This window comes from Humulus lupulus, chromosome X (assembly GCF_963169125.1).
Source record: "Humulus lupulus chromosome X, drHumLupu1.1, whole genome shotgun sequence".
Lineage (NCBI taxonomy): Eukaryota > Viridiplantae > Streptophyta > Magnoliopsida > Rosales > Cannabaceae > Humulus > Humulus lupulus.
Window position 1 is genome coordinate 59935314 of NC_084802.1, and position 21302 is coordinate 59956615.

Sequence of the window (21302 nt, forward strand, 5' to 3'; positions counted from 1 at the left end):
TTCAAATTTTTTGAATGATTACCCGATGAAAAACGTGTATTTATTATGAAAATATAATATTGTAAAAATTTTCATTTTTTAAATGCATGTCAATTTCTAAATATAACTAGTGTTTCTCATTGGTTGGAAACACCATTAATTATGGCAAACAAAAAATAACTAAATTCGAAATTAATGTAGAAAAAAATATTTACCTGTTGGTGACTTGCTATACTAAGTTACTATGTTGCCATATTATCATAATTGTTAGTACTCATTTATGGGTAGTAACTATTGAGAAGTCTTCCATATATGTATATATGTATATATATATATATATATATATGAAAACTTGAATGAGTAACTAGCAACCCTGATATGAACATCCAAATTCAGAAAGAAAAAAAATAGATATGAAAATGTGAATGAGTAACTAGTTACCCTGATAGGAACATTCAAATTTGAAGAAAAAAATTATGATGAAAATGTGAATGGGTAACCAGTTACCTTCGTGAGAACATCAAAATTTGAAAAAAAATAAATATAAAAAGCATGAATGGGTAACCAATTATCCTGATGTAAACATTCAAATTTGAAAGAAAAAAAAAATCTGAACATGTGAATGAGTACTTGCTTACCCTGATGGGAACATCCAAATTGAGAATTTTTTTTTAATATAAAAACGTGATTGTTATTAGTTACTTAACTCAAACAAGGAAAAAAAATAGTCATGATCTTTAAAAAAATGTAAAAAAAAAAAGTTAAAACAAAAAAATTGATTTGATTTTTTTTTTTATGTATAGTAAAAAAATAAGTACAACAATAAATAAATGATAATAAATAATAAAATATTTAGTGTTGAAGGGAAGACAACTTACTAAGAAGTTTTCTCCAAAAAAATTTAACAAAGACGGATGATAAATAAGACGTCAACGAGAAGAGAAGTTGAAAAGATAAAAATTAAAAATAGTAAAGTGAAATGCATCTATAATTTTAAATTATAACATTAAATTATGAAAAATAAACATTAAACAATATAAAAATAATAAAATAAATTAACTAAGTCAATATTGTATAATAGAACTAATTTAAAAATAATCAAATGGAAAAACTTAAATGACTACTAAAATAATCAGCTAATTTAAATAACTTAATTAAAATTAAAATTATGACGTAAACTAATTTTTATAAAAAAAAAATATATATATATGTGAAATTAAATTATAAAATTGAATTTTTTGAAGAAAAGCCATAAAAAAATTATATTTTTGTAAACTCGTTAAAAAAAAATTTCTCCTCTTTTCAATGAAGTTTTGATTGTTAAAAAAAAATATTAATAATCGTACATCAAACATTTTTTTATAAATGTATTAATAAGAGAGAACATTAAAACATATAAATGTAGCAATTATGGAACTTTGAGGAATTATTAAGACGGCCAGCCAGGCATGTATGTAATTTTGCAGCACAAAAGTACAAACTGCGGAAGTGCAAATAGACTAGAAGAAGACTGAAACAGAGAGAGAGATGGAGAAGAGGGTGCCAATTCTGCTGCTGCTGCTGCTGCTCTCATTGGAAATCACTGTTCAAGCATGGCCATTTTCGGCAGAGAAGTGGGTCGTTGATGGGAAGGTATTGGAGTTGGACGATTTCAACTTCGATTCCGCCATTGCCGCCTTCAACTATACATTGGTCGACTTCTACGCTCCCTGGTGCATCCATTGCAAACATCTTTCTCCTGAGGTTCCTCTCTCTCTCAATTATATGTATATATATATATATATACACGCAACATTAAAGATCATTTTTTATCTGGGTGTTGTTTAGATTAGTATTTGGTATAAATTGACTTGCAGAAGACTTGAATCACTGCACTCATACCATTCTAGATCTAATTATATTTTATATGTTTAATTATTTATTCAAATTTATGATTAGGTAAAGAAAAATTAGACCAAATTCAATATGTAAATTTTCAGATTGCATCCATGCCAGACGCGGGCTTTTGTTGAATTGCTAAACCAAATTCAATATTTAAAATAGAAATTTCCCCATTCTAACACTGACAAACATGGGTTTTGTGGAACTACTAAATCAAATTCAACTTCACTGTTTTTTTTTTCTTTTTCTGGAGTTTGGAGTTGTTTACAACATGCTTTTGTGTCAAGCCTGGGCCCTTTGGATCTTATTATTTATTGTCTGATTAGTATTTAATTTATTTATTTTTTCGTTGAAAGCTCATGTTTATGAATAATGATGAGAATGAATGATTTGATGACAACTATTATACCTCTTCTTTTGCAGTTGGATAAAGCTGCCCCTGCACTTGCTGCTTTGAAAGAACCTATAGTGATAGCTAAAGTAAATGCAGACAAGTTTACTCGGCTTGCTACTAAATACAACGTTCGGTATAACCTTTTTTCCAACTCTATTTGATTTTATTTCATTTTGCTGTTGCTTGTTATTGAAAGTGATGTTATTTTATCATTTACATAAATTAGGGTTCTGAATTCCTTTGGACGAACCTACTCTGATGTTCAGACTGCGTTCTATATGCTAGTATTCTGAATGCATTGATATTTTTTATAATATTTATGTTTTTATATGTAATAAATTATATATATATATTATATAAAAGATTATTGGGGTATCATCTCTGTATTTCATCCTAGTCAACCATTTTGAGGCAGCATTTTTGATTCATAACTATGGATTTAAATATTTATTCGAATGCTGAAGAATTTCTGTTTCTATGTTACAGTGGATTTCCTACTTTGAAGCTCTTTGTGCGTGGTGTTCCATTGGACTATAATGGACCAAGGAAAGCATATTTACTTGTTCATTATCTAAAGAAATTGGTGGCCCCTGATGTCTCCATACTTGATTCTGACACTGCTATTAGTGGCTTTGTCGAGGCAGCTGGAGCTGACTTTCCCATATATATTGGTTTTGGATTGAATGGATCTGTTTTATCAGATCTGGCAACGAAGTACACGAAAAAAGCATGGTTTTCTGTGGCAAAGGATTTCTCAGAGAACATGATGGTCTTGTATGATTTTGACAAAGTTCCGGCTTTGGTTGTCCGTCATCCTAGGTACATTGAACAGAGCGTCTTCTATGGCCCCTTTGAAGGTTTATTTTTCTATAACTGCTGTCCTATTGAATTTTCTTCTTAAATTAAGTTGGTACTGAAAACTTTTGTTTTCTTTCAACATTCAGAAAATGGAGTTAGTTTTATTAATGTATTATTTTGTCCATTCTGTGCATTTGGAGGCACTGCATTTTGCTTCAGAAACCTTTTCCATATATTTTGAGATGCTTTGAAAGGCATTTCAAACAGGAAGTCATCAGCTGTAATCACATTTAGCTAATCAAAATTTTAGAATTGATCATCATTGGATAGTGTGTTCTGTTTCTAATTAAGAAATATAAGTATGCATTTACCTGAAAATATAGATGTGGAAAAGGCATGGTTTTTTTTTTTTCATTTTATAATTGAATTTCCTTGAGGGAGCCAATTTATTAGGTTGGTGTACTGTTTCCTGTTTATTTTATATTTTAAAAATCAAAGGTTCGGATAATGTAGTTCATACATTACTTGCAAATAAGTTGTTTCATAGTCCTCCGTTTTGAATAGGGTGGAAGTTAGAAAGAAATATGTATGTTTTTTAGGTTAGCCTTTTAGGAAGCTTGTACTTTTTGTCCTTCCAAGCACTTTAGCCTCTTAGGAAGCTTTTACATTCTGTCCTTCCAAGCACATTGCACAAAGGGTTGAACTAGCAATCAAATAGTGTTTTATGAAGATTCGTGAAATCAATGCAGTGAACTCCACATGGCACTGGTTCATATCCATCTGAAGGATATATTAAACATCAGGATATATTAAACATCATTCTAATTTAAGAATGTCCTCACTGTATCCAAGGTCCTAGAACCATTCTCAAGTGTGAACAAGAAAATGAATTGTTAGACAAGTTACCAACCAATGTTCAACACTGGGTGGCCAATGGCCATTTGGATATTCAATAGTTAGGAATTCAATGACGTATCCTTCTCGATGCTGTTATGTGACTGGCAGCTGTGGCTTTTAATCAGCCTATGCTGAGTAGTGTATATGTTTATTTGCACTATTTGTTGCAATATTTTATATAGTTTGCAATAGTCTATATTGGCTGTTAGGATCTAACTAAGATGATTTATATCATATTTTTTCAATATATCTCTCTTTCTTATAAATATGTATATATATATAATAAAAAAAACTTACCAACCAATGATCACATCCTTCTTATACACATAATCCCTATCAGTTATCCCAGTAAGAATAATGTTGTCACGAATTCAAACCCATCCTACATCCCAATTGAAACATCTACTTTCCAGAAAAGCATCTAGTCGTTTCCTGCCTTCCAAGCTTTAACTTGAACTAATAAACATATTGGAGCTTAGTTAAAAAGTTCCCTTTGTCAGTAACTAGAACTTAGATATGTTATATGTGCCCCAAACTTCTTCAATTCTGATTGAACATGCCCTCGTTTCTAAAACAAGTCTCTTAATTCTTTCCTAATTCTCTTTAATAATCTTCAGTAATTGTTTTCTCATTTTCTTTCTGAAAGGAAAGTAATTGCTTGCTCAACCTTGCCTTTTAATGTGCAGTGGAGTTTTTGGAGGATTTTGTAAAGCAGAATATGTTTCCTCTGGCTATGCCAATAACCTATGACACGTTAAAATTGTTGGACAATGATGAAAGGAAAATTGTTCTGACAATTGTAGAGGATGAGGACGAAGAGAAGTCAAAGAAACTGATTAGGATATTAAAGTCTGCTGCATCTGCAAATCGAGACTTAGTATTTGCTTATGTTAGTATCAAACAATGGGAAGAGTTTGCTAATACATTCAGTGCCAATAAGAAGACAAAACTGCCAAAAATGGTTGTTTGGAATCGAAATGAGGATTACCTTACTGTAAGTTCTTACAAAACGTTATTTATCTTTAATGATATCTTTAGCTCTGCAAATATTAGTTTCGGGTTAGATTGTGAATAGATGGGATTTAGTTCCTTTTGAGTGAATTAATTAATTTTGGTTGTCCTTGCTTTTGACCTTCACCCTGATAAAACAACTTAAAGTGTACCTAAATGTAGATTATGCTAAAAGGGATGCATGTACGTGTCTTTAACAAGCTGGCATTGTCATTTTAGTTGGGTAGTTCTTGAGTCCATGAGGTGTCTTTTCATTGCAGAACTAGAAAACTAGCAAAAGTGGATAGCATCTATATGTCTTATTTTGGCCCTCTGTATTTTTCATTATACCTGATTTAGATATGTTAAAAAACATCTTGGTCCACCATTTTCCACGATTGTAAGATGCTGAGGAGAATGCTACTTGAAGATTAACATATGTTTTCAATCCAAATATTATGTGATTGAAGAAAGGGCAATAAAATGTTTATACTTATGGATCAAAAGTGATGGGAATAACCAATAGTTTTGTATGGTAAAATAGGAAGTGAATGGAATGACTATTACTGCCCTTTGAATAAGGTGAACAAAGTAAGGTCTAGTTGATATATTAGAAATTGATAAAGTAAATAATCTTCCAAATCATTTTCCACTTCCATATTTTCCTCTACATGTTATTATTGCTTCAAAAGTATTATCTAACCAAGCAGTCTAATGGTGCAGCACAGTTAAAATGGTTGTAAATTATTTTTTGATCAAGTTTGACTGAATGTGCGTCATTTGACCATGCTTTTCTTAGTTCAGTATTATGATAGGCCTCCTATTACCTATGTGTACACTAGGAGAGAGAAAGGTGAGGTAAGCACAAAAAATGGCTAGGAGTTAGTTATAAGGGCTGGTATTGTATGGGAGTGGGTGCACGGTTTAGAGTGAGGTCTAGAGTAATAGAATAAGTTGTAAGTGCGAAGTGTGTAGGGGGTGTGAAGGTTTTAGTGTTGTAACCAGTTTTGGGAGAGACCCTCACTCTCGAATTCCATGAGGTTGAATACGTACAAATTTTTCTTTCATTTTTTTTGTGTTTGGCTATTGTGTGATCTGGTTTTGTAGAAATTATTCACTGATTATTTTCATTGAGAGCCACCATACCTTTAAATAGGTACTGTGCAGAATTGTTGACAGATAAGAGAAAATCAAAGGAAATCAAATCTTGTGATTTGATTATAGCTGTAAAAGTAATAGTTTCCTTAGTTAGAAGATTTGTAATTATTTTTGTAATTTGTAGTTTATTTTTCTAAAATTTCTCTTACAAACTTTTATATGGTATCAGAGTCGTACGACTCTCACTCCCTCTTCTTCGGTCGGATCCGGTCACCTCTGCAACTTTCGGCGACTACTCGGTAGCCTCTAGTCCTCGGTATCCTCGGCGTTCTCTGAAACCGCACACACCAGTGGTGTTCTCGATCTAGTCCGCTGCTCCTTGTGGTATCTGCGACGCCACTTAGGCCTAGGTGCCCTTCGTTGCTCCTGTCCGGTGTTGATCTCTGTCCCATATTCCGTTCAGGCCAATCGCACAAAGCTGCCCCTCAGTCTTCAATCCAAATCGCAGCCCCCACACTTCAATCGCACACACAATCGAGACCTCCTAGAAGTTTAATCGCCCAAGCCCTAGAACACGTGTTACTATGTCCAGCAGTGAGGAAGTTTCATCTCAAACCAGTGGGCCCACTCCGCTGACAACCCAAATGCAGGCCCAAAGTCGGTCCTCTAATTCCATGGGCTCCTTTTACAATCATGATACAGGCTCTCTTCACATCACAACCCACAAACTTGATGGTAGAAATTATCTACAATGGGCACAGTCAGTAAAGTTGGTCATTTGTGGGCGTGGAAAACTTGGGTGTCTCACTGGTGACCTTTCTGCCCCTCCTCTGACTGACTCCACTGACAAGGTATGGCAGGCTGAGAATTCTATTGTCCTTGCATGGGTTATTAATTCGATGGCTCCAAAAATCAGTCGCAGGTATTTATTTTTTAAGACTGCTAAGGAAGTCTGGGATGTTGCTAAAAAGATGTACTCTGACCTTGGAAATGCCTCTCAGATTTTTGAGATTCGTACCAAACTCAAAGAAATCAAGCAAGGTACTCACACTGTAACCCAATATTTCTCAGACTTACAAGACCTTTGGCAGGAACTCAACTTGTATCTGGATACCACTCCTTTATGTGCTCCCTGCACCACACTCCAGCGCCAACAATTAGAAAAGGAGCGGGTCTTTGAATTCCTTACTGGGTTGAACAGTAATCTTGATGAAGTTCGGGGTCGTTTGGTCAGTCGTTCTCCGTTTCCCGACACTGAAGAAGCTTTCTTTGAGGTCAGATGTGAAGAAGCAGGGTAATACATCCCACTACATGCCTTCGCATTCCCAATCGTCTTCCCCGAGGATATACCCTGAAAAGTACAACCAAGTGGTGAGAATGAGTCGAAACACTGCTGATCATGAGTAATCTTACTGACAGAGAGAAGATTACATGACAAATTTGGAACATGAACATCATGAAGGATAATATTAGATGACAAATGTATAGACCCTTTACCAGCCACAGAAGAAAGAGAACCATTAACAATCTTAATTTTTTGAGTGCCTGGACAAGGGGTGTATGTTGAAAACTGATGGGACTAACCGATCATGTGATCTGAAGCCCCCGAATCTACAATCTAGGTAGAATTTTGAGCAGTAAAGGCAGCGGAGATACCTGGATTGGAAGAGGATGGTGATGGATCAGATTGTGCAGTTGAGTCATGTTTAGAAGCTCTTGGAGTTGTGTAATCTGCGCTGGAGTGAATGGGAATGGCTCGGGTTATGCAGCGGTGAAAGCCTTGCTGTCAGAATAATTACGGGCAGAAGGGCGAGGCTTCCAATTAGCAGGTTTCCCATAAAGAACCCAACATTTCTCCTTGACATGCCAACTTTGTTGCAGTGAGTACACCAGGGTCGTTTACGACGAATTCTAGCACCATCATTGGAGCGTCGAGCAACAAGAGCGGATTGGTCAGATTCAACAACATCTAGAGATCCAAGCATGACCCTTTTGCAGCTCTCCTCCCTACGAACATCTAAAAAAGCTTCACGAATAGTGGGAAGAGGATTTTTGCCGAAGAGATGCCCACATACTTCATCCAAATCTCGGTTAAGGCCATGGAGAAAATCAAACAATCTCTCTCGATCAAGCATTTTTTGATAAAAAGAGGCATCATCAGAGCATTTCCATTCAGGGGCATAAATAAATTAATCTCTTGCCAAAGATTATAAAGAACTCCATAATATTGAGTTATCGTGAGAGTTTTGTCGTTGTTCCCGAAGTCGCGATTTGAGTTCAAAAACTTGAGTAGAGTTTTCCAAATCTGAGAAGGCTTTCTGAACGGTTTCCCAAACCTCTTGAGCAGTTGAAAGAAACAAATGTCTTACCAATGTCAACCTCCTTGGAATTGATAAGCCAAGCCATAATGAGAGTTTTCAGATTCCTATTTAGCATAAGAATCGATAGTGTCAGGTGCAGTAGTGGAACCAGTCAAATACCCCAAGCGCCCACGACCTCGAAGGTACATCTGAATAGATTGAGACCATTGCAAGATGTTTTGACTGTTCAGCTAATGGATGGTGATTTGGAGAGATTTTTGGTAGTCAAATGGAGTGGGAGAGACATTAGACGAGACTTTAGAAGAGCTCTTGTTGATGGTGGAGTCGGCTGAGGTATCATCAGTGATGGTGGGAACGGGTAAGGTGGCCATGAGCAATGAGAGAAGGCAACAATTTCTGAGGGAAAAAAAGGCTGCTTGCGAGTTCTAAGAGCAGAAAGAGGAAAAAATATGATTCTTAGAGTGAGAGTAGTGGCTCTGGTACCATGTAGAAATTATTCATTGATAATTTTTCATTGAGAGTAAACATGCTTTTAAATAAGTACTGTACAAAATAAAGAAATATTTGGTAAATTAATACCAAAATATTCCAGTAATTACAAATATTATAGACAGTCTATCAAATAATCTAAATATAGAAATACACAATCTGTACATAGTGGTTTCCTAATTAAGAGGATACCGAGCTATAAAAGCTAATAAACACCAATATTTCCTATAGGTTTTGACAGGGAAATCATATCAAATTGGTACCAGAGCCAGTACTATCCATGGCACCGAAGGACACTCCGCTGGAAGCCATTGATGAGCGATTGGAGAGCCTGCAATTGGGTTTCCGATCTGAGTTGATGGGCGTTCGATCGGATTTTCAGCATCTGCCGCAAGAGATACACTCTGAAATTAGAGTTTGCAACTATGCAGAAGAAAATGGACTTTCTGGTGGGTCATATGACTCAATTCATTCAAGCATCAGAACAACCACGTGCAGAACCCACGACCGCTAGTAATGATCAGCAAAGGAAGGCAGTGGATGCAGAGGTGTTGTCGACATCGGGACCTCAACCTACTGAGCTCCAACCACCTCATCACTAACAATCGCAGACGGGAGACCTGTGGTCTCACAGCGACCATGGCTACGGTCGAGACTATCGACCACCAAGAATGGTGCTGCCGCTATTTTCCGGCAACAACCCGGGCGGCTGGATTTTTCGTGTAGAGAGGTACTTTCTTTTGAACCGTTTATCCGAGGCACACATGCTTGAAGCTGCAATTATAGGGCTGGAAGGAGATGCATTATCTTGGTTCCAATGGGAGAACCAGAGGCGCTCGATTACCTCATGGATGACCTTAAAGACTTTGCTGCTGTTGCGATTCCGTACGGTGCCAGTGGGGTCGATGGTGGAGAGTGGTTGTTAGTGACCCAGGAAACAACGGTGAAGGACCATTGTGTGAGGTGAGAAGCCTTGGCGTCGTGAGTTTCAGGTGTACTGGAGCATATACTTGAAGGAAGCTTTGTCAAGGGTTGAAGGAGGATATCGAAGGGGCTCTTCACATTTTACAGCCGATGGGCTTGGCCCAAATAATGGAAACGACCCAAAGGGTGGAGGAGAGCCACCAGCTGCTGCATACAGGCCTTGAACCACCAGCACTAGGCCCAAAAATTGCCCCGAGCCCAATTTCTATTTCTTGGCCAGCCTTTACTCCTTTCTCAGCCAAGGGTGTGATTACAACTTCGTTGACTGCTACAATGGGTACGCCTTAGTCGAGCTCGGCATCCACAAAAACTTCTACTCCGACGAAACCACCATTCACAAGGCGACTTACGGACGTTGAGTATCAAGACAAGAAAGCTCGGGGAGTTTGTTTTAAATGCAATAAGAAATTTCATAGGGGGCATGCATGTGAGCAGAAATTTCTCCAAGTGATGCTAATGATGGATGAAGAAGAGGCAGCCCCTAGTATTGATTCTCCACCCTTAACCCCGGGCTTGTCCATGGAAGACCTTACGGAGGAGACTTTAGCAACGTTATCCTCAGCTCACACTATGAAGCTGGCAAGGAAGATAGGCCAGCAACAGGTGATTGTGCTCATAGACAGTGGGGCTACACATAACTTCATTTCTGCTGAAGTAGTCAAGGCAGCCAAATTGCCTATTACAGCCACAACTTGTTATAGGGTGTTGCTGGGTTCGAGTAGTAAAGTACGGACAGAGGGCATCTATTCTCAAGTGAATTTGGATTTGGGCACTTTGCAGGTGGTCACAGACTTTTTGCCTCTAGATTTGGGGGGAGTTGATGCTATTTTGGGATTCAAATGAGTGGAAACACTAGGTAACATGCAAGTCAATTGGCGCTCTATGACTATGTGGTTTGAAGTTTCAGGTGCTTGGGTGTCTCTACAAGGTGACCCGACCTTGTGTATGTCACAAATCTCTTTGAAGATTGTTAGAATATTAGCTGTAAATTAGCTAGAAATTAGGGTCAATTGTAATTATTTTATATCCTATTTTCTCTCCTACCTTCCTAATTTAGTTTCTCTAGTGTTGTATAAATATATGTGATTTAAATGAATAAGATATACAATTCATTCACTATTTTGTACATGGTATCAGAGCAAATTTGATTAGGGTTCGAATATTGAGATTCAAAATTAGGGTTTGTGTTTTTGGGTTTGGTTCTTCTTTGTTTTAGGGTTCCTTTTTCGGAAACCCTATTTGGAGTGTGTCTTAGTTCTCACTGCCCACATAGACGGATTGCCCAGCCGCCGATCGTCAAAACCCCAGAGTCCGGCCATCAGAATCGCCGCGCGTGGTCCCCACGCGCCGCCACTTACCACTGCGTTCATCCCCACGCGCTAGCGCGTGTAGGTGCGTCCGACTGTGTTTCCGGCAACGGTCAGCTTCCGCTCCCTTTTTGGCCCTCTTGCATTTGTCTCCGGTGGTTCTTCTCGGTTTGTGGTTTGATACTTTTGACTTCTTCGTGTTTGGGTGTTCTTTCTTTGCTGTTTGCTTTCTACCTTTTTCTTTTTAATTTTTGCTTTCGAGATTATGGCAGAGACAAAATCAGACTCAAAATCAGCAGTTGTATCTGAAGTGATTCCCGTGATGTCTAAAATCACGGACCATAAATTGACTGGTTCAAATTATTTGGAATGGAGTAAGACGGTTCGGCTTTATCTTAGAAGTATTGACAAAGATGATCATTTGAGTGATGATCCTCCAAACGAAAAAGATGATTCAAGAAAGATGTGGCTACGGGAGGATGCTCGCTTGTTTCTCCAAATTTGGAATTTTATTGACAATGAGATAATTAGTTTGATTAATCACTGTGAATTGGTTAAAGAACTAATGGATTACTTGGAGTTTTTGTATTCTGGAAAAGACAATCTGTCTCGGATGTATGATGTTTGCAAAGCTTTTTACCGTGAGGAGAAACAAGATCAATCTCTTATGAATTACTTTATGTCATTTAAGAAAACTTACGAAGAGCTTAATGTGTTGCTACCATTTAGTCCTGATGTAAAGGTTCAACAGCGCCAACGAGAGCAGATGACTATTATGAGCTTTCTAGCAGGACTTTCATCTGATTGACTCTGCAAAGTCACAGGTTCTTTCTAGTTCTGATGTCTCCTCTTTACAAGATGTGTTTACCCATGTTCTTCGCACCGAAACAACCTCTTCGGTTCCTCTTAATAGTGCTTTGGTGAGTCGTAACAATTCTGCACCATGGAAAAACTCTACTCCAAGTGGATACAGAGGAGGTAATTCACAAGGACCTGACAATCGAACACCGGATTCCGGGAGCATTACGTGCAACTATTGTAAGAAACCAGGCCACATCAAGTTTGAGTGTAGGAAGTTACAGTTCAAAAATCAGCAAACACATTATGCTAATATTGCAAGCACTACTGATGCATCTGACAAATCAGTCCTTATTTCTGTTGATGAATTTGCCAAGTTCTCGAGGTATCAGGAATCACTTAAGTCTTCATCTCCTTCTGTCAATGCGATTGCTGATTCAGGTAAATCTAATGCATGCCTTCTTTCCACATCCTGATTCTGGTGCCACAGATCACATGACAAGTAATTTGAGTCTCTTTTCCACTTTTCAGTCTTATAGTCCCACTTCTACTGTTACCTTAGCTGATGGGTCACCATCTTCTGTTCTTGGAGCTGGCACTGTTGCTCCTACACCTTTGCTCACTTTGTCGTCAGTCTTACATTTACCTAATTTATCCTTTAATTTGCTTTCTGTTAGTCAACTCACTCGTAATCTAAATTGTTGCATCTCATTCTTTCTCGATCATTTGTTTATTTCAGGATCTTATGACGAAGAAGACTATTGGTAAAAGATATGAATCTGGCGGCCTGTATGTTCTTGATCCACTGCCACCAACCTCTATTGCTTGTCTGAGTGTCGCTTCCGCTTTTGAAGCTCATTGTCGTTTGGGCCATCCATCCCTTCCTTTGCTCAAGAGTCTTTGTCCCCAATATAGTAAGGTGTCTTCATTAGATTGTGAGTCGTGTCAGTTTGCCAAATATCATCGTGTTAGTTTGAGTTCTCGAGTCAATAAACGTGCTAGCGTTCTTTTTGAGTTAGTTCATTCTGATGTTTGGGGTCTTTCTCTTATTTTGTCTAAACCTGGATTCAGGTATTTTGTTACTTTTATGGATGATTTTTCTCTTGTAACTTGGTTATATTTAATGAAAAATCGTTATAAGTTTTCTATATTTTGTGCTTAGATTCAAAATCAATTTAATGTTTCTGTTCGTACTTTGCGAAATAATAATGTCAAAGAATATACATCTGCTCAATTTCAATCTTATGTGATCTCTCATGGCATGCTTCATGAAACTTCTTGTGTTGATACTGCTCCCAAAATGGTGTAGCAGAACGGAATAACAGACACCTTCTTGAAACTGCACGAGCCCTCTTGTTCCAAATGCAAGTTTCTAAACCTTTTTGGGCCGATGCCGTTTCCACAACATATTTTCTTATCAATCGCATGCCATCCTCTGCCCTTAATGGTGAGATCCCATATAAAATTCTTTTTCCTGGTAAGTCGTTTCCAGTGGCTCCTCAGAAATTTGGCAGTGTTTGTTTTGCTCGAGATATTCGTCCACATGTCACCAAATTAGATCCTAAGTCATTGAAGTGTGTCTTTCTTGGTTATTCTCGTCTTCAGAAAGGATATTGGTGTTATTGTCCTGATCTTAACAAGTATCTTGTTTCTATTGATGTTACTTTTGTGGAACATACACCTTATTTTTTGTCTTCACCTACTCCTACTTGTCAGGGGGAGGATGATGATTTGTTAGTATATTCTATCACATCTTCTATGCCTGACACATGTTCTGACAGTCTCTTGTTCCTCCACCTGCCTCGGTCATAGCTCTTGACATGCCTACACCTCCTCCACCTCCTCCGCCTCCTATTAAAGTGTACTCTAGGCGTCCACCTCCTATTTCATGTCCTGCACCTGCTTCTTCGTCATCAGATCTGGACCCCAGCGATGATCTTCCCATTGCCCTACGTAAAGGTACACGCCAATGTACTTATCTTATTTCTTCTTTTATTTCTTATAATCATTTGTCATCTTCTTCTTGCTCTTTCATTGCTTCTCTTGATTCTATTTCGATTCCTAAAACTGTTCGTGAAGCCATATCTCATCCAGGTTGGCATGATGCAATGATAGAAAAGATGAATGCTTTAGATGCGAATGGTACTTGGGACTTGGTTAATTTACCTTCAGGAAAATGGGCTATCGGGTGCAAATGGGTATTCACGGTTAAAGTTCATCCAGATGGCACAATTGCTCGATTAAAGGCCCGTCATGTTGCTAAGGGTTATGCTCAAACATATGGATTAGACTATTGTGATACTTTCTATCCTGTTGCTAAACTGACATCTGTTCGGCTGTTCATTTCAATGGTAGCTACTCATCATTGGCCTTTGCATCAGCTTGATATCAAAAATGCTTTTCTTCATGGAGATCTTCAGGAAGAGGTGTATATGGAGCAACCTCCTGGGTTTGTTGCTCTGGGGGAGTCAGGGCGAGTCTGTTGTCTTCGCAAATCTTTATATGGTCTGAAACAAAGTCCTCGTGCTTGGTTTGATAAATTTAGTCAGGCTGTTGAGAAATTTGGTATGTTGAAAAGTAAGTCCGACCATTCTGTGTTCTATAAACGATCAGTTGCCGGTATTATTTTATTGGTTGTGTATGTGGATGACATTGTTATTACTGAAAATGACACTAGAGGCATCTCATCCCTTAAATCGTTCATTCATACCTAGTTTCACACGAAGGATTTGGGGGTGCTCAAGTATTTCTTGGGAGTTGAAGTCACTCGGAGTAAACAAGGTATTTTTCTATCTCAAAGGAAGTATGTACTTGATTTGTTAACTGAGACATGAAAATTAGGAGCAAAACCTTGTAGTACTCCAATGAATCCTGCTGTGCACCTAACTAGTGATGGAAAACAATTTGAAGACCTTGAGAAGTATCGTAGATTAGTTGGAAAGTTGAATTATCTTATTGTGACTCGTCCAGACATTGCATTCTCAGTTAGTGTTGTCAGTCAGTTTATGTCATCTCCAACAATTTATCATTGGGCAACATTAGAGCAAATTTTGTGTTACTTGAAAGGAGCATCCGGACGAGGTATTGTTTACACGGATCATGGACACACCCAGATTGAGTGTTTCTCAGATGCAGATTGGGCTGGTTCAAGGTGGATAGAAGATCCACTTCAGGTTATTGTGTTTTTGTTGAGGGAAATTTGGTCTCTTGGAAGAGTAAGAAGCAAAATATTATGTCTAGATCTAGTGCAGAATCAGAATATAGAGCTATGGCACAGTCTATGTGTGAGATAATATGGTTATATTAGCTTTTGACTGAAGTAGGATTTGAGACTTCAAGTAGCTCTTCATATTGCTTCAAATCCTGTGTTCTATGAGCAAACTAAGCACATTGAGATTGATTGTCATTTTGTTCGTGAGAAAATTCAACAAGGCTTGATCTCCACAAAATATGTGAAGACTGGAGAACAATTAGGGGACATTTTCACAAAGGTTTTGAATGGGGTGCGGGTTGATTATTTTTGTAACAAGCTGGGCATGATTAACATCCATGCTCCAGCTTGAAGGGGAGTGTTCGAATATTAGTTGTAAATTAGCTAGAAATTAGAGTCAATTGTAATTATTTTATTTCTTATTTTCTCTCGTACCTTCCTAATTTAGTTTCTCTTGTGTTGTATAAATATGTGATTTGCATGAATAAGATATACAATTCATTCACCATTTTGTATAAAGATGATGATTCGTGCAGTCCAACAAGAGGGACAAGGGTATTGGGTTCAACTTAGCCCACTGTCAACGGAATTGCCGACTTCGAATGAGCAGATGTTAGGGGTTATTTCAGAACTACTGCACCAACATGAGTCTATTTTTGAGATGCCTTCGGGGTTACCTCCTCTGCAAGTCAGAGAACACACCATTACCCTTCGGGAAGGGGAAAGGCATGTATCGGTTCGACCATACTGCTATGCTCAAGTGCAAAAGGATGAGATTGAGCGGCTGGTTGAGGAGATGTTGAAATCTGGTATAGTGAGGCCTAGTACAAGTCCATTTTCAAGCCGGTCTTGTTGGTAGAAGAAAGATGGGAGTTGGAGATTTTGTGCAGATTATCGGGCATTGAATCGTGAGACGGTGGCTGATAAATTTCCAATACCGGTGATTGACGAGCTCTTGGATGAGTTACACGGAGCCACGATTTTCTCTAAGTTGGATCTCAAGTCTGGATATCATCAGGTTCAAGTTTCATTGAAGGATGTTGAGAAGACGACCTTTAGAACTCATGAAGGGCATTATGAGTTCATGGTTATGCCCTTTGGCCTTACAAATGCACCAGCCACATTCCAAGCCCTCGTGAACACAGTATTCAGAGATTTTTTGTGCAAGTTTGTTTTGGTATTCTTTGATGACATATTAGTGTATAGCTCTTCAATGGAAGCACACAGGGGACATTTGGAGTTAGTTTTACAGAGATTACAACAACACAAGCTGTACGCCAATGCCAAAACATACTTGTCTACTCAGTCTCGGGTGGAATACTTGGGCCATGTTATCTCAGCTGAGGGCGTGGCAGCGGACCCCAGCAAACTAAAAGCTATGGAGACATGGCCTGTCCCGAAGTCCCTACGCGAATTGCGAGGATTCCTTGGCCTCACAGGGTATTACTGCAAGTTTGTCAAGAATTATGGATCATTAACAAATGAGTTGCGTAAGGATGCTTTAGGGTGGAATCAAGAGGTGCAAGAGGCCTTTGAGAACCTTAGGTCAGCTATGTGCAAGGTACCAGTTCTGGCTTTACCCGACTTCCTACCCCATTTATTGTGGAAGCGGATGCTTCCGGATGTGGTCTGGGTGCTGTCCTCGTATAGCAACAGAGCCCAATAGCTTATTTCAGTTAGGTACTCTCTTCATGAGCCCGTACTAAGTCAGTTTACGAGAGAGAGCTAATGGCCATCTTGTTAGCAATTCAGAAATGGAGTTCATTTTTCTAGACAGGTAATTTCTGGTCCGCACTGACCAACGAAGCCTTAAGTATCTTTTGGAACAACGATTGGTAGCTTTAGAACACTAAAAATGGCTCACAAAGTTGTTGGGGTATGATTTCGATATTCAGTATAGACCGGAATTGGAAAACAAGGCGGCTGATGCCTCGTCTTGGATGTATCAAGGGGCTGAGTTAGTGGCAATTTCGGCTTCTACAGTGATTTCTATCCCTGACTTGCTAGCTCATGTGGCGACTGATCCTTTGCTCTCCAAAATTATCAAAGAAGTTCAATTGGGTCAAGCAAGTAATGGCTACACTTACAGCCAGGGGTGTTTGAAATTCAAAGGTAGGTTAGTTATACCCTCATGTTCCTCATTTATTCCACTTATTTTGCAAGAATATCACTGCAGTAACGTGGGGGGTCATTTGGGAATGTTCAAGACATTGCGAAGGGTGGCGGCTGACCTACAGTGGCAAGGTATGAGGAGGGACGTTCAGAAATTTGTGGCTGAATGTGTTATATGTCAACAGAACAAATACTTAGCACAGTCTCCAGCTTGTTTGTTACAACCTTTGCCGATTCCTAGACAAGTTTGGGAAGACGTTTCCATGGATTTCATTGAGGATCCAATGGATTTGGTTCGATTTTTGTGGTAATAGATCGTCTTACAAAGTATGACCATTTCATTGCTTTGCGTCACCCATTTTCAGCTCCTACAGTGGCAGTGTTTGGGCGTGAGGTGGTTAGACTCCATGGGGTGCTGAGATCAATTGTGTCAGAATGGGACAGAAATTTTCTAAAGTTTAGCTGTTCCGTTTGCAAGGGACGAATCTTGAGCAAAGTTCAGCATCACCCTCAATTGGATGGGCAAACCGAAGTGGTGAACCGCTGCCTTGAGACGTACTTACGCTGCTTTGTGAGTACTAAACCATCATAGTGGGCACGATGGCTTCCTTGGGCTGAGTATTGGTGCAATACATCATTTCATTCGTCAGCAGGGATGACCCCATTCAAGGCTGTTTATGGACGGGAGCCTCCTCCATTATTGCGTTTCGAGCCCACTAGCACAAAGGTATCAGCTGTAGAACAAACGCTGCAGTCTAGAGGAGATTCTGGAGCTGTTGAAGATGAATCTTTATCGAGCTCAGCAAAAAATGAAGGCGCAGGCCGACAAGAAGAGGAGAGAGTTACAGTTCTTAGTGGAGGATTTGGTGTATGTTAACCTTCGGCCATACCGTCAACGGTCCATAGCTAAACGTAAGAATGAGAAACTCAGTCCTCGATTTTTTAGTCCTTTTCGGGGGTTAGCTCGCATAGGCTCAGCAGCTTACAAGCTTCAGCTGCCACCAGACTCAGGTATACACTGTGTTCCATGTGTCCATGCTCCGTGCAGCTCTTGGTCCACAGCAGGTGGCTACTGCTCTTCCAAGGGACCTCACGGCAGAGCTGGAATGGGACCTTAGAACCTGACCAAGTTGTTGATGTTCACCCCGGAACACAGAAACAACAACCTATAGTGTTGATTAAATGGGTTGGACTGCCTGAATTTAAAGCAACTTGGAAAGATTTTAATGTCATTAAGCAGCAGTACATTACTTTCCACCTTGAGGACAAGGTGAGACTTTGGGCAGGGGTATTGATTGGCCTCCTATTACTTATGTGTACACTAGGAGAAAGAAAGGTGAGGTAAGCACAAAAAGTGGCTAGGAGTTAGTTATAAGGGCTGGTATTGTATGGGAGTGAGTGCACGGTTTAGAGTGAGGTCTAGAGTAATAGAATAAGTTGCAAGTGCGAAGTGTGTAGGGGGTGTGAAGGTTTTAGTGCTGTAACCGGTTTTGGGAGAGACCCTGGCTCTCGAATTCCAGGAGGTTGAATACATACAGATTTTTCTTTCATTTTTTCTGTGTTTGGCTATTGTGTGATCTGGTTTTGACGGGAAATCATATTATATTATTGGTTCTAACATGTTATTTTCTGGTTTTTTGTGTAAAAAGTATTGTGTACTTTTTTCTAGTGGAATAAATGAATAATTCACTCCCAAAAATTTAGTATACTGGTTTAATAATTCTATCTTTAATGTTATTTTCTTCCATTAATTTTGTTTCGATTACAGGTTATTGGCTCAGAAAGCATTGATGAAGAAGATCAGGCATCACAAGTCTCGCGATTTCTTGAAGGTTACAGGGAAGGGAGAACAATAGAGACAAGAATCAGTGGTCCATCAATGCTTGGCTTCATAACTTCACTAATCAGCATCAAGGCTGTGTACCTCATTGTTTTTGTGGTTGCGGTTATCATGGTTATACTAATCATCAAAGGACATGAAGAACCACTCAGGGTTGGCACTCAAGAGGAAGGGAATCAATTTAGCCGTTTAGTCCCTGAAACTGAAAGTAAGGAACTTAAATCTGGGGAAAAGGAAGACTAAATAGTGATTTTCTGACTGAAATAATCTTCTAGTTCAAATAGGTGAAACCGAGAAGGATGGGCCAACAAGACCAACCTACGGTACAAAAGTTTCTCAAAAAGTTGTAATTTATCCAAAACCAAGTTAGGGTGTTTTTGTTCTTTTTTTTTTTATTATAAATTTCTTAATAATAGATTATGGAAGTGTTTTTCTTGTGGCTTATGATGGTGTTTGGACCTTGGGATATGCTATTTATGCAGCGAATTAGGAGGTATTGTACAGTGTAATTATTCGTTTGAGGTCGAGGGGTACAAACGTTGAATGCTTTGCTTGATAATTTGAGACGAGTGATTGCATGATAATTACAAAAAATAGATATACCCTTCGGACTGGTTCAATTTGAATAACACCTTTGTATAATTTTACACAATTGTATAATTCAATTTATGGGATAGGATTAATAGACACAATTTTTTATATTATTTTAAAAATATTTTTACACAATCTGATCTAGTCTTTTAAGCTTCTGGATGAGTTGTGTCTGTTCGATGATTGAGATTAGTGATAGTGAATGTATTACATATGGGTGGATGAGGATTTGCCTCCGAATCAATAGAATTATTTCCCTTTAAAAAATAAAATAAATAACACTTAGAAATGCCATATATATATATATATAAATGTGTCCTTGTAGAGTTTTGTCCATGAACTTTTTGGTGTTTTAACAAGTCTTATACTCTTTGTATAAAAAAAATAAGTCCATTATTTTAGTATTATTACACATCATGGGTGGGAGAGGATTTGTCTCTCAATCTATAGAATTATTTCCCTTTAAAAAATAAAATAAATAACAATTAGAAATGCCATATATATATAACGTTAATATGAATTTTTTAGCCAAAAACTATCATCTTTGTAGAGTTTTATCCCTGAATTTTTTGGTATTATAACAAGTCATATACTCTTTGTATCAAAAAACAAGTCCATTTTTTTAGTATTATTACACATCTGTAACAAGATTTGAGAGTTACACAATCTAGGAGTTAGAAGTGAACATTTGACAAGCAAAACTCAAAATTCCGAACAACTCATCCAACCTGAGCCTGAGAAACCCATTTTTTTCTTTCGAAAATTCGACAAAATCGAGTTGAATCCGATCCGATCTGACTTATGTTTGGGTCAGGTTCAGGTTTATATTTTAATACATGTTTGGGTTCGGGATAAACCCGAAACCCAATTATTAAAAAAAAAGAATTTCTAAATTCTAACCCTAAACCTAAAAAAACTAAAACTATTTTCTTATATTTCTTTATCCCTTTCTCTCTCTCTTTCTTCTCTTTCTCACGCTCGGTCGCCGGTCCCCAATAGCACGCTCCATCACTCTTTCTTTCTCTAATCTCTCTCTGTCTTTCTCCAATCCATCGAGGTCCCCAGCCGCAGGCTCCACCACCACTCGCCTAAGTCAACTTTATCGAAGCTTTCTCACACTCAAAGACTCAAAGAACAAATTGAAGGTATTTCTTTCTATAATCTCTCTGTCTCTGTGTCTCTCTCAATATGTATGTGTTTGTGCTGTGTATATGTGTTAGAAAAGGGAATAAGAATAAAAAATAGATGTGTGTAATGTATTGTGTATATTTGTATTTATTAGTATATATGTGTATATAATATATGTATGCATACATTTATATATATATATTTATTTGTGTATTGTACGGTTGAGAAAAATAGATTTGAATCAACAAAGATAAATCTGAATGATTGATTGTAGATTAATAGTGTGGAAATTAGACTTCCATATTTGATTGAATGAGAGCTATGCCCTTAAATAGGCACTGTACAGAGAATGAGGATTTTGGTAATGAATACAAAATATCCTAACATAATTACAGAAATTATAGTAAGAAATAAATCAACCTATAGTTAGCTAAATATAGAAACTAAATATTTTATACAGTTTTGTTTCCCTTCTAAAAGGGAT

At 38.0% G+C, this 21302-nt stretch overlaps 1 protein-coding gene across 2 annotated transcripts; it reads left to right on the plus strand.

Moving 5' to 3' along the window:
* Positions 1 to 1395: 1395 nt before the first annotated feature.
* On the plus strand, positions 1396 to 19728 carry LOC133807047 (protein disulfide isomerase-like 5-2). 2 transcript variants are annotated; one of them, XM_062245185.1, is made up of 5 exons: positions 1396 to 1722; positions 2284 to 2387; positions 2741 to 3111; positions 4636 to 4943; positions 12676 to 13113. In XM_062245185.1, exons 1-5 carry the CDS (start codon positions 1507 to 1509, stop codon positions 13096 to 13098), a joined length of 1422 nt encoding a protein of 473 aa, XP_062101169.1. In that variant the 5' UTR covers positions 1396 to 1506; the 3' UTR covers positions 13099 to 13113. The 2 variants fall into 2 exon arrangements, with proteins under 2 accessions (XP_062101169.1, XP_062101170.1); XM_062245186.1 differs by lacking the exon at positions 12676 to 13113 and adding an exon at positions 19028 to 19728 and having other exon boundaries at positions 1406 to 1722.
* The last annotated feature ends 1574 nt before the right edge of the window (positions 19729 to 21302 follow it).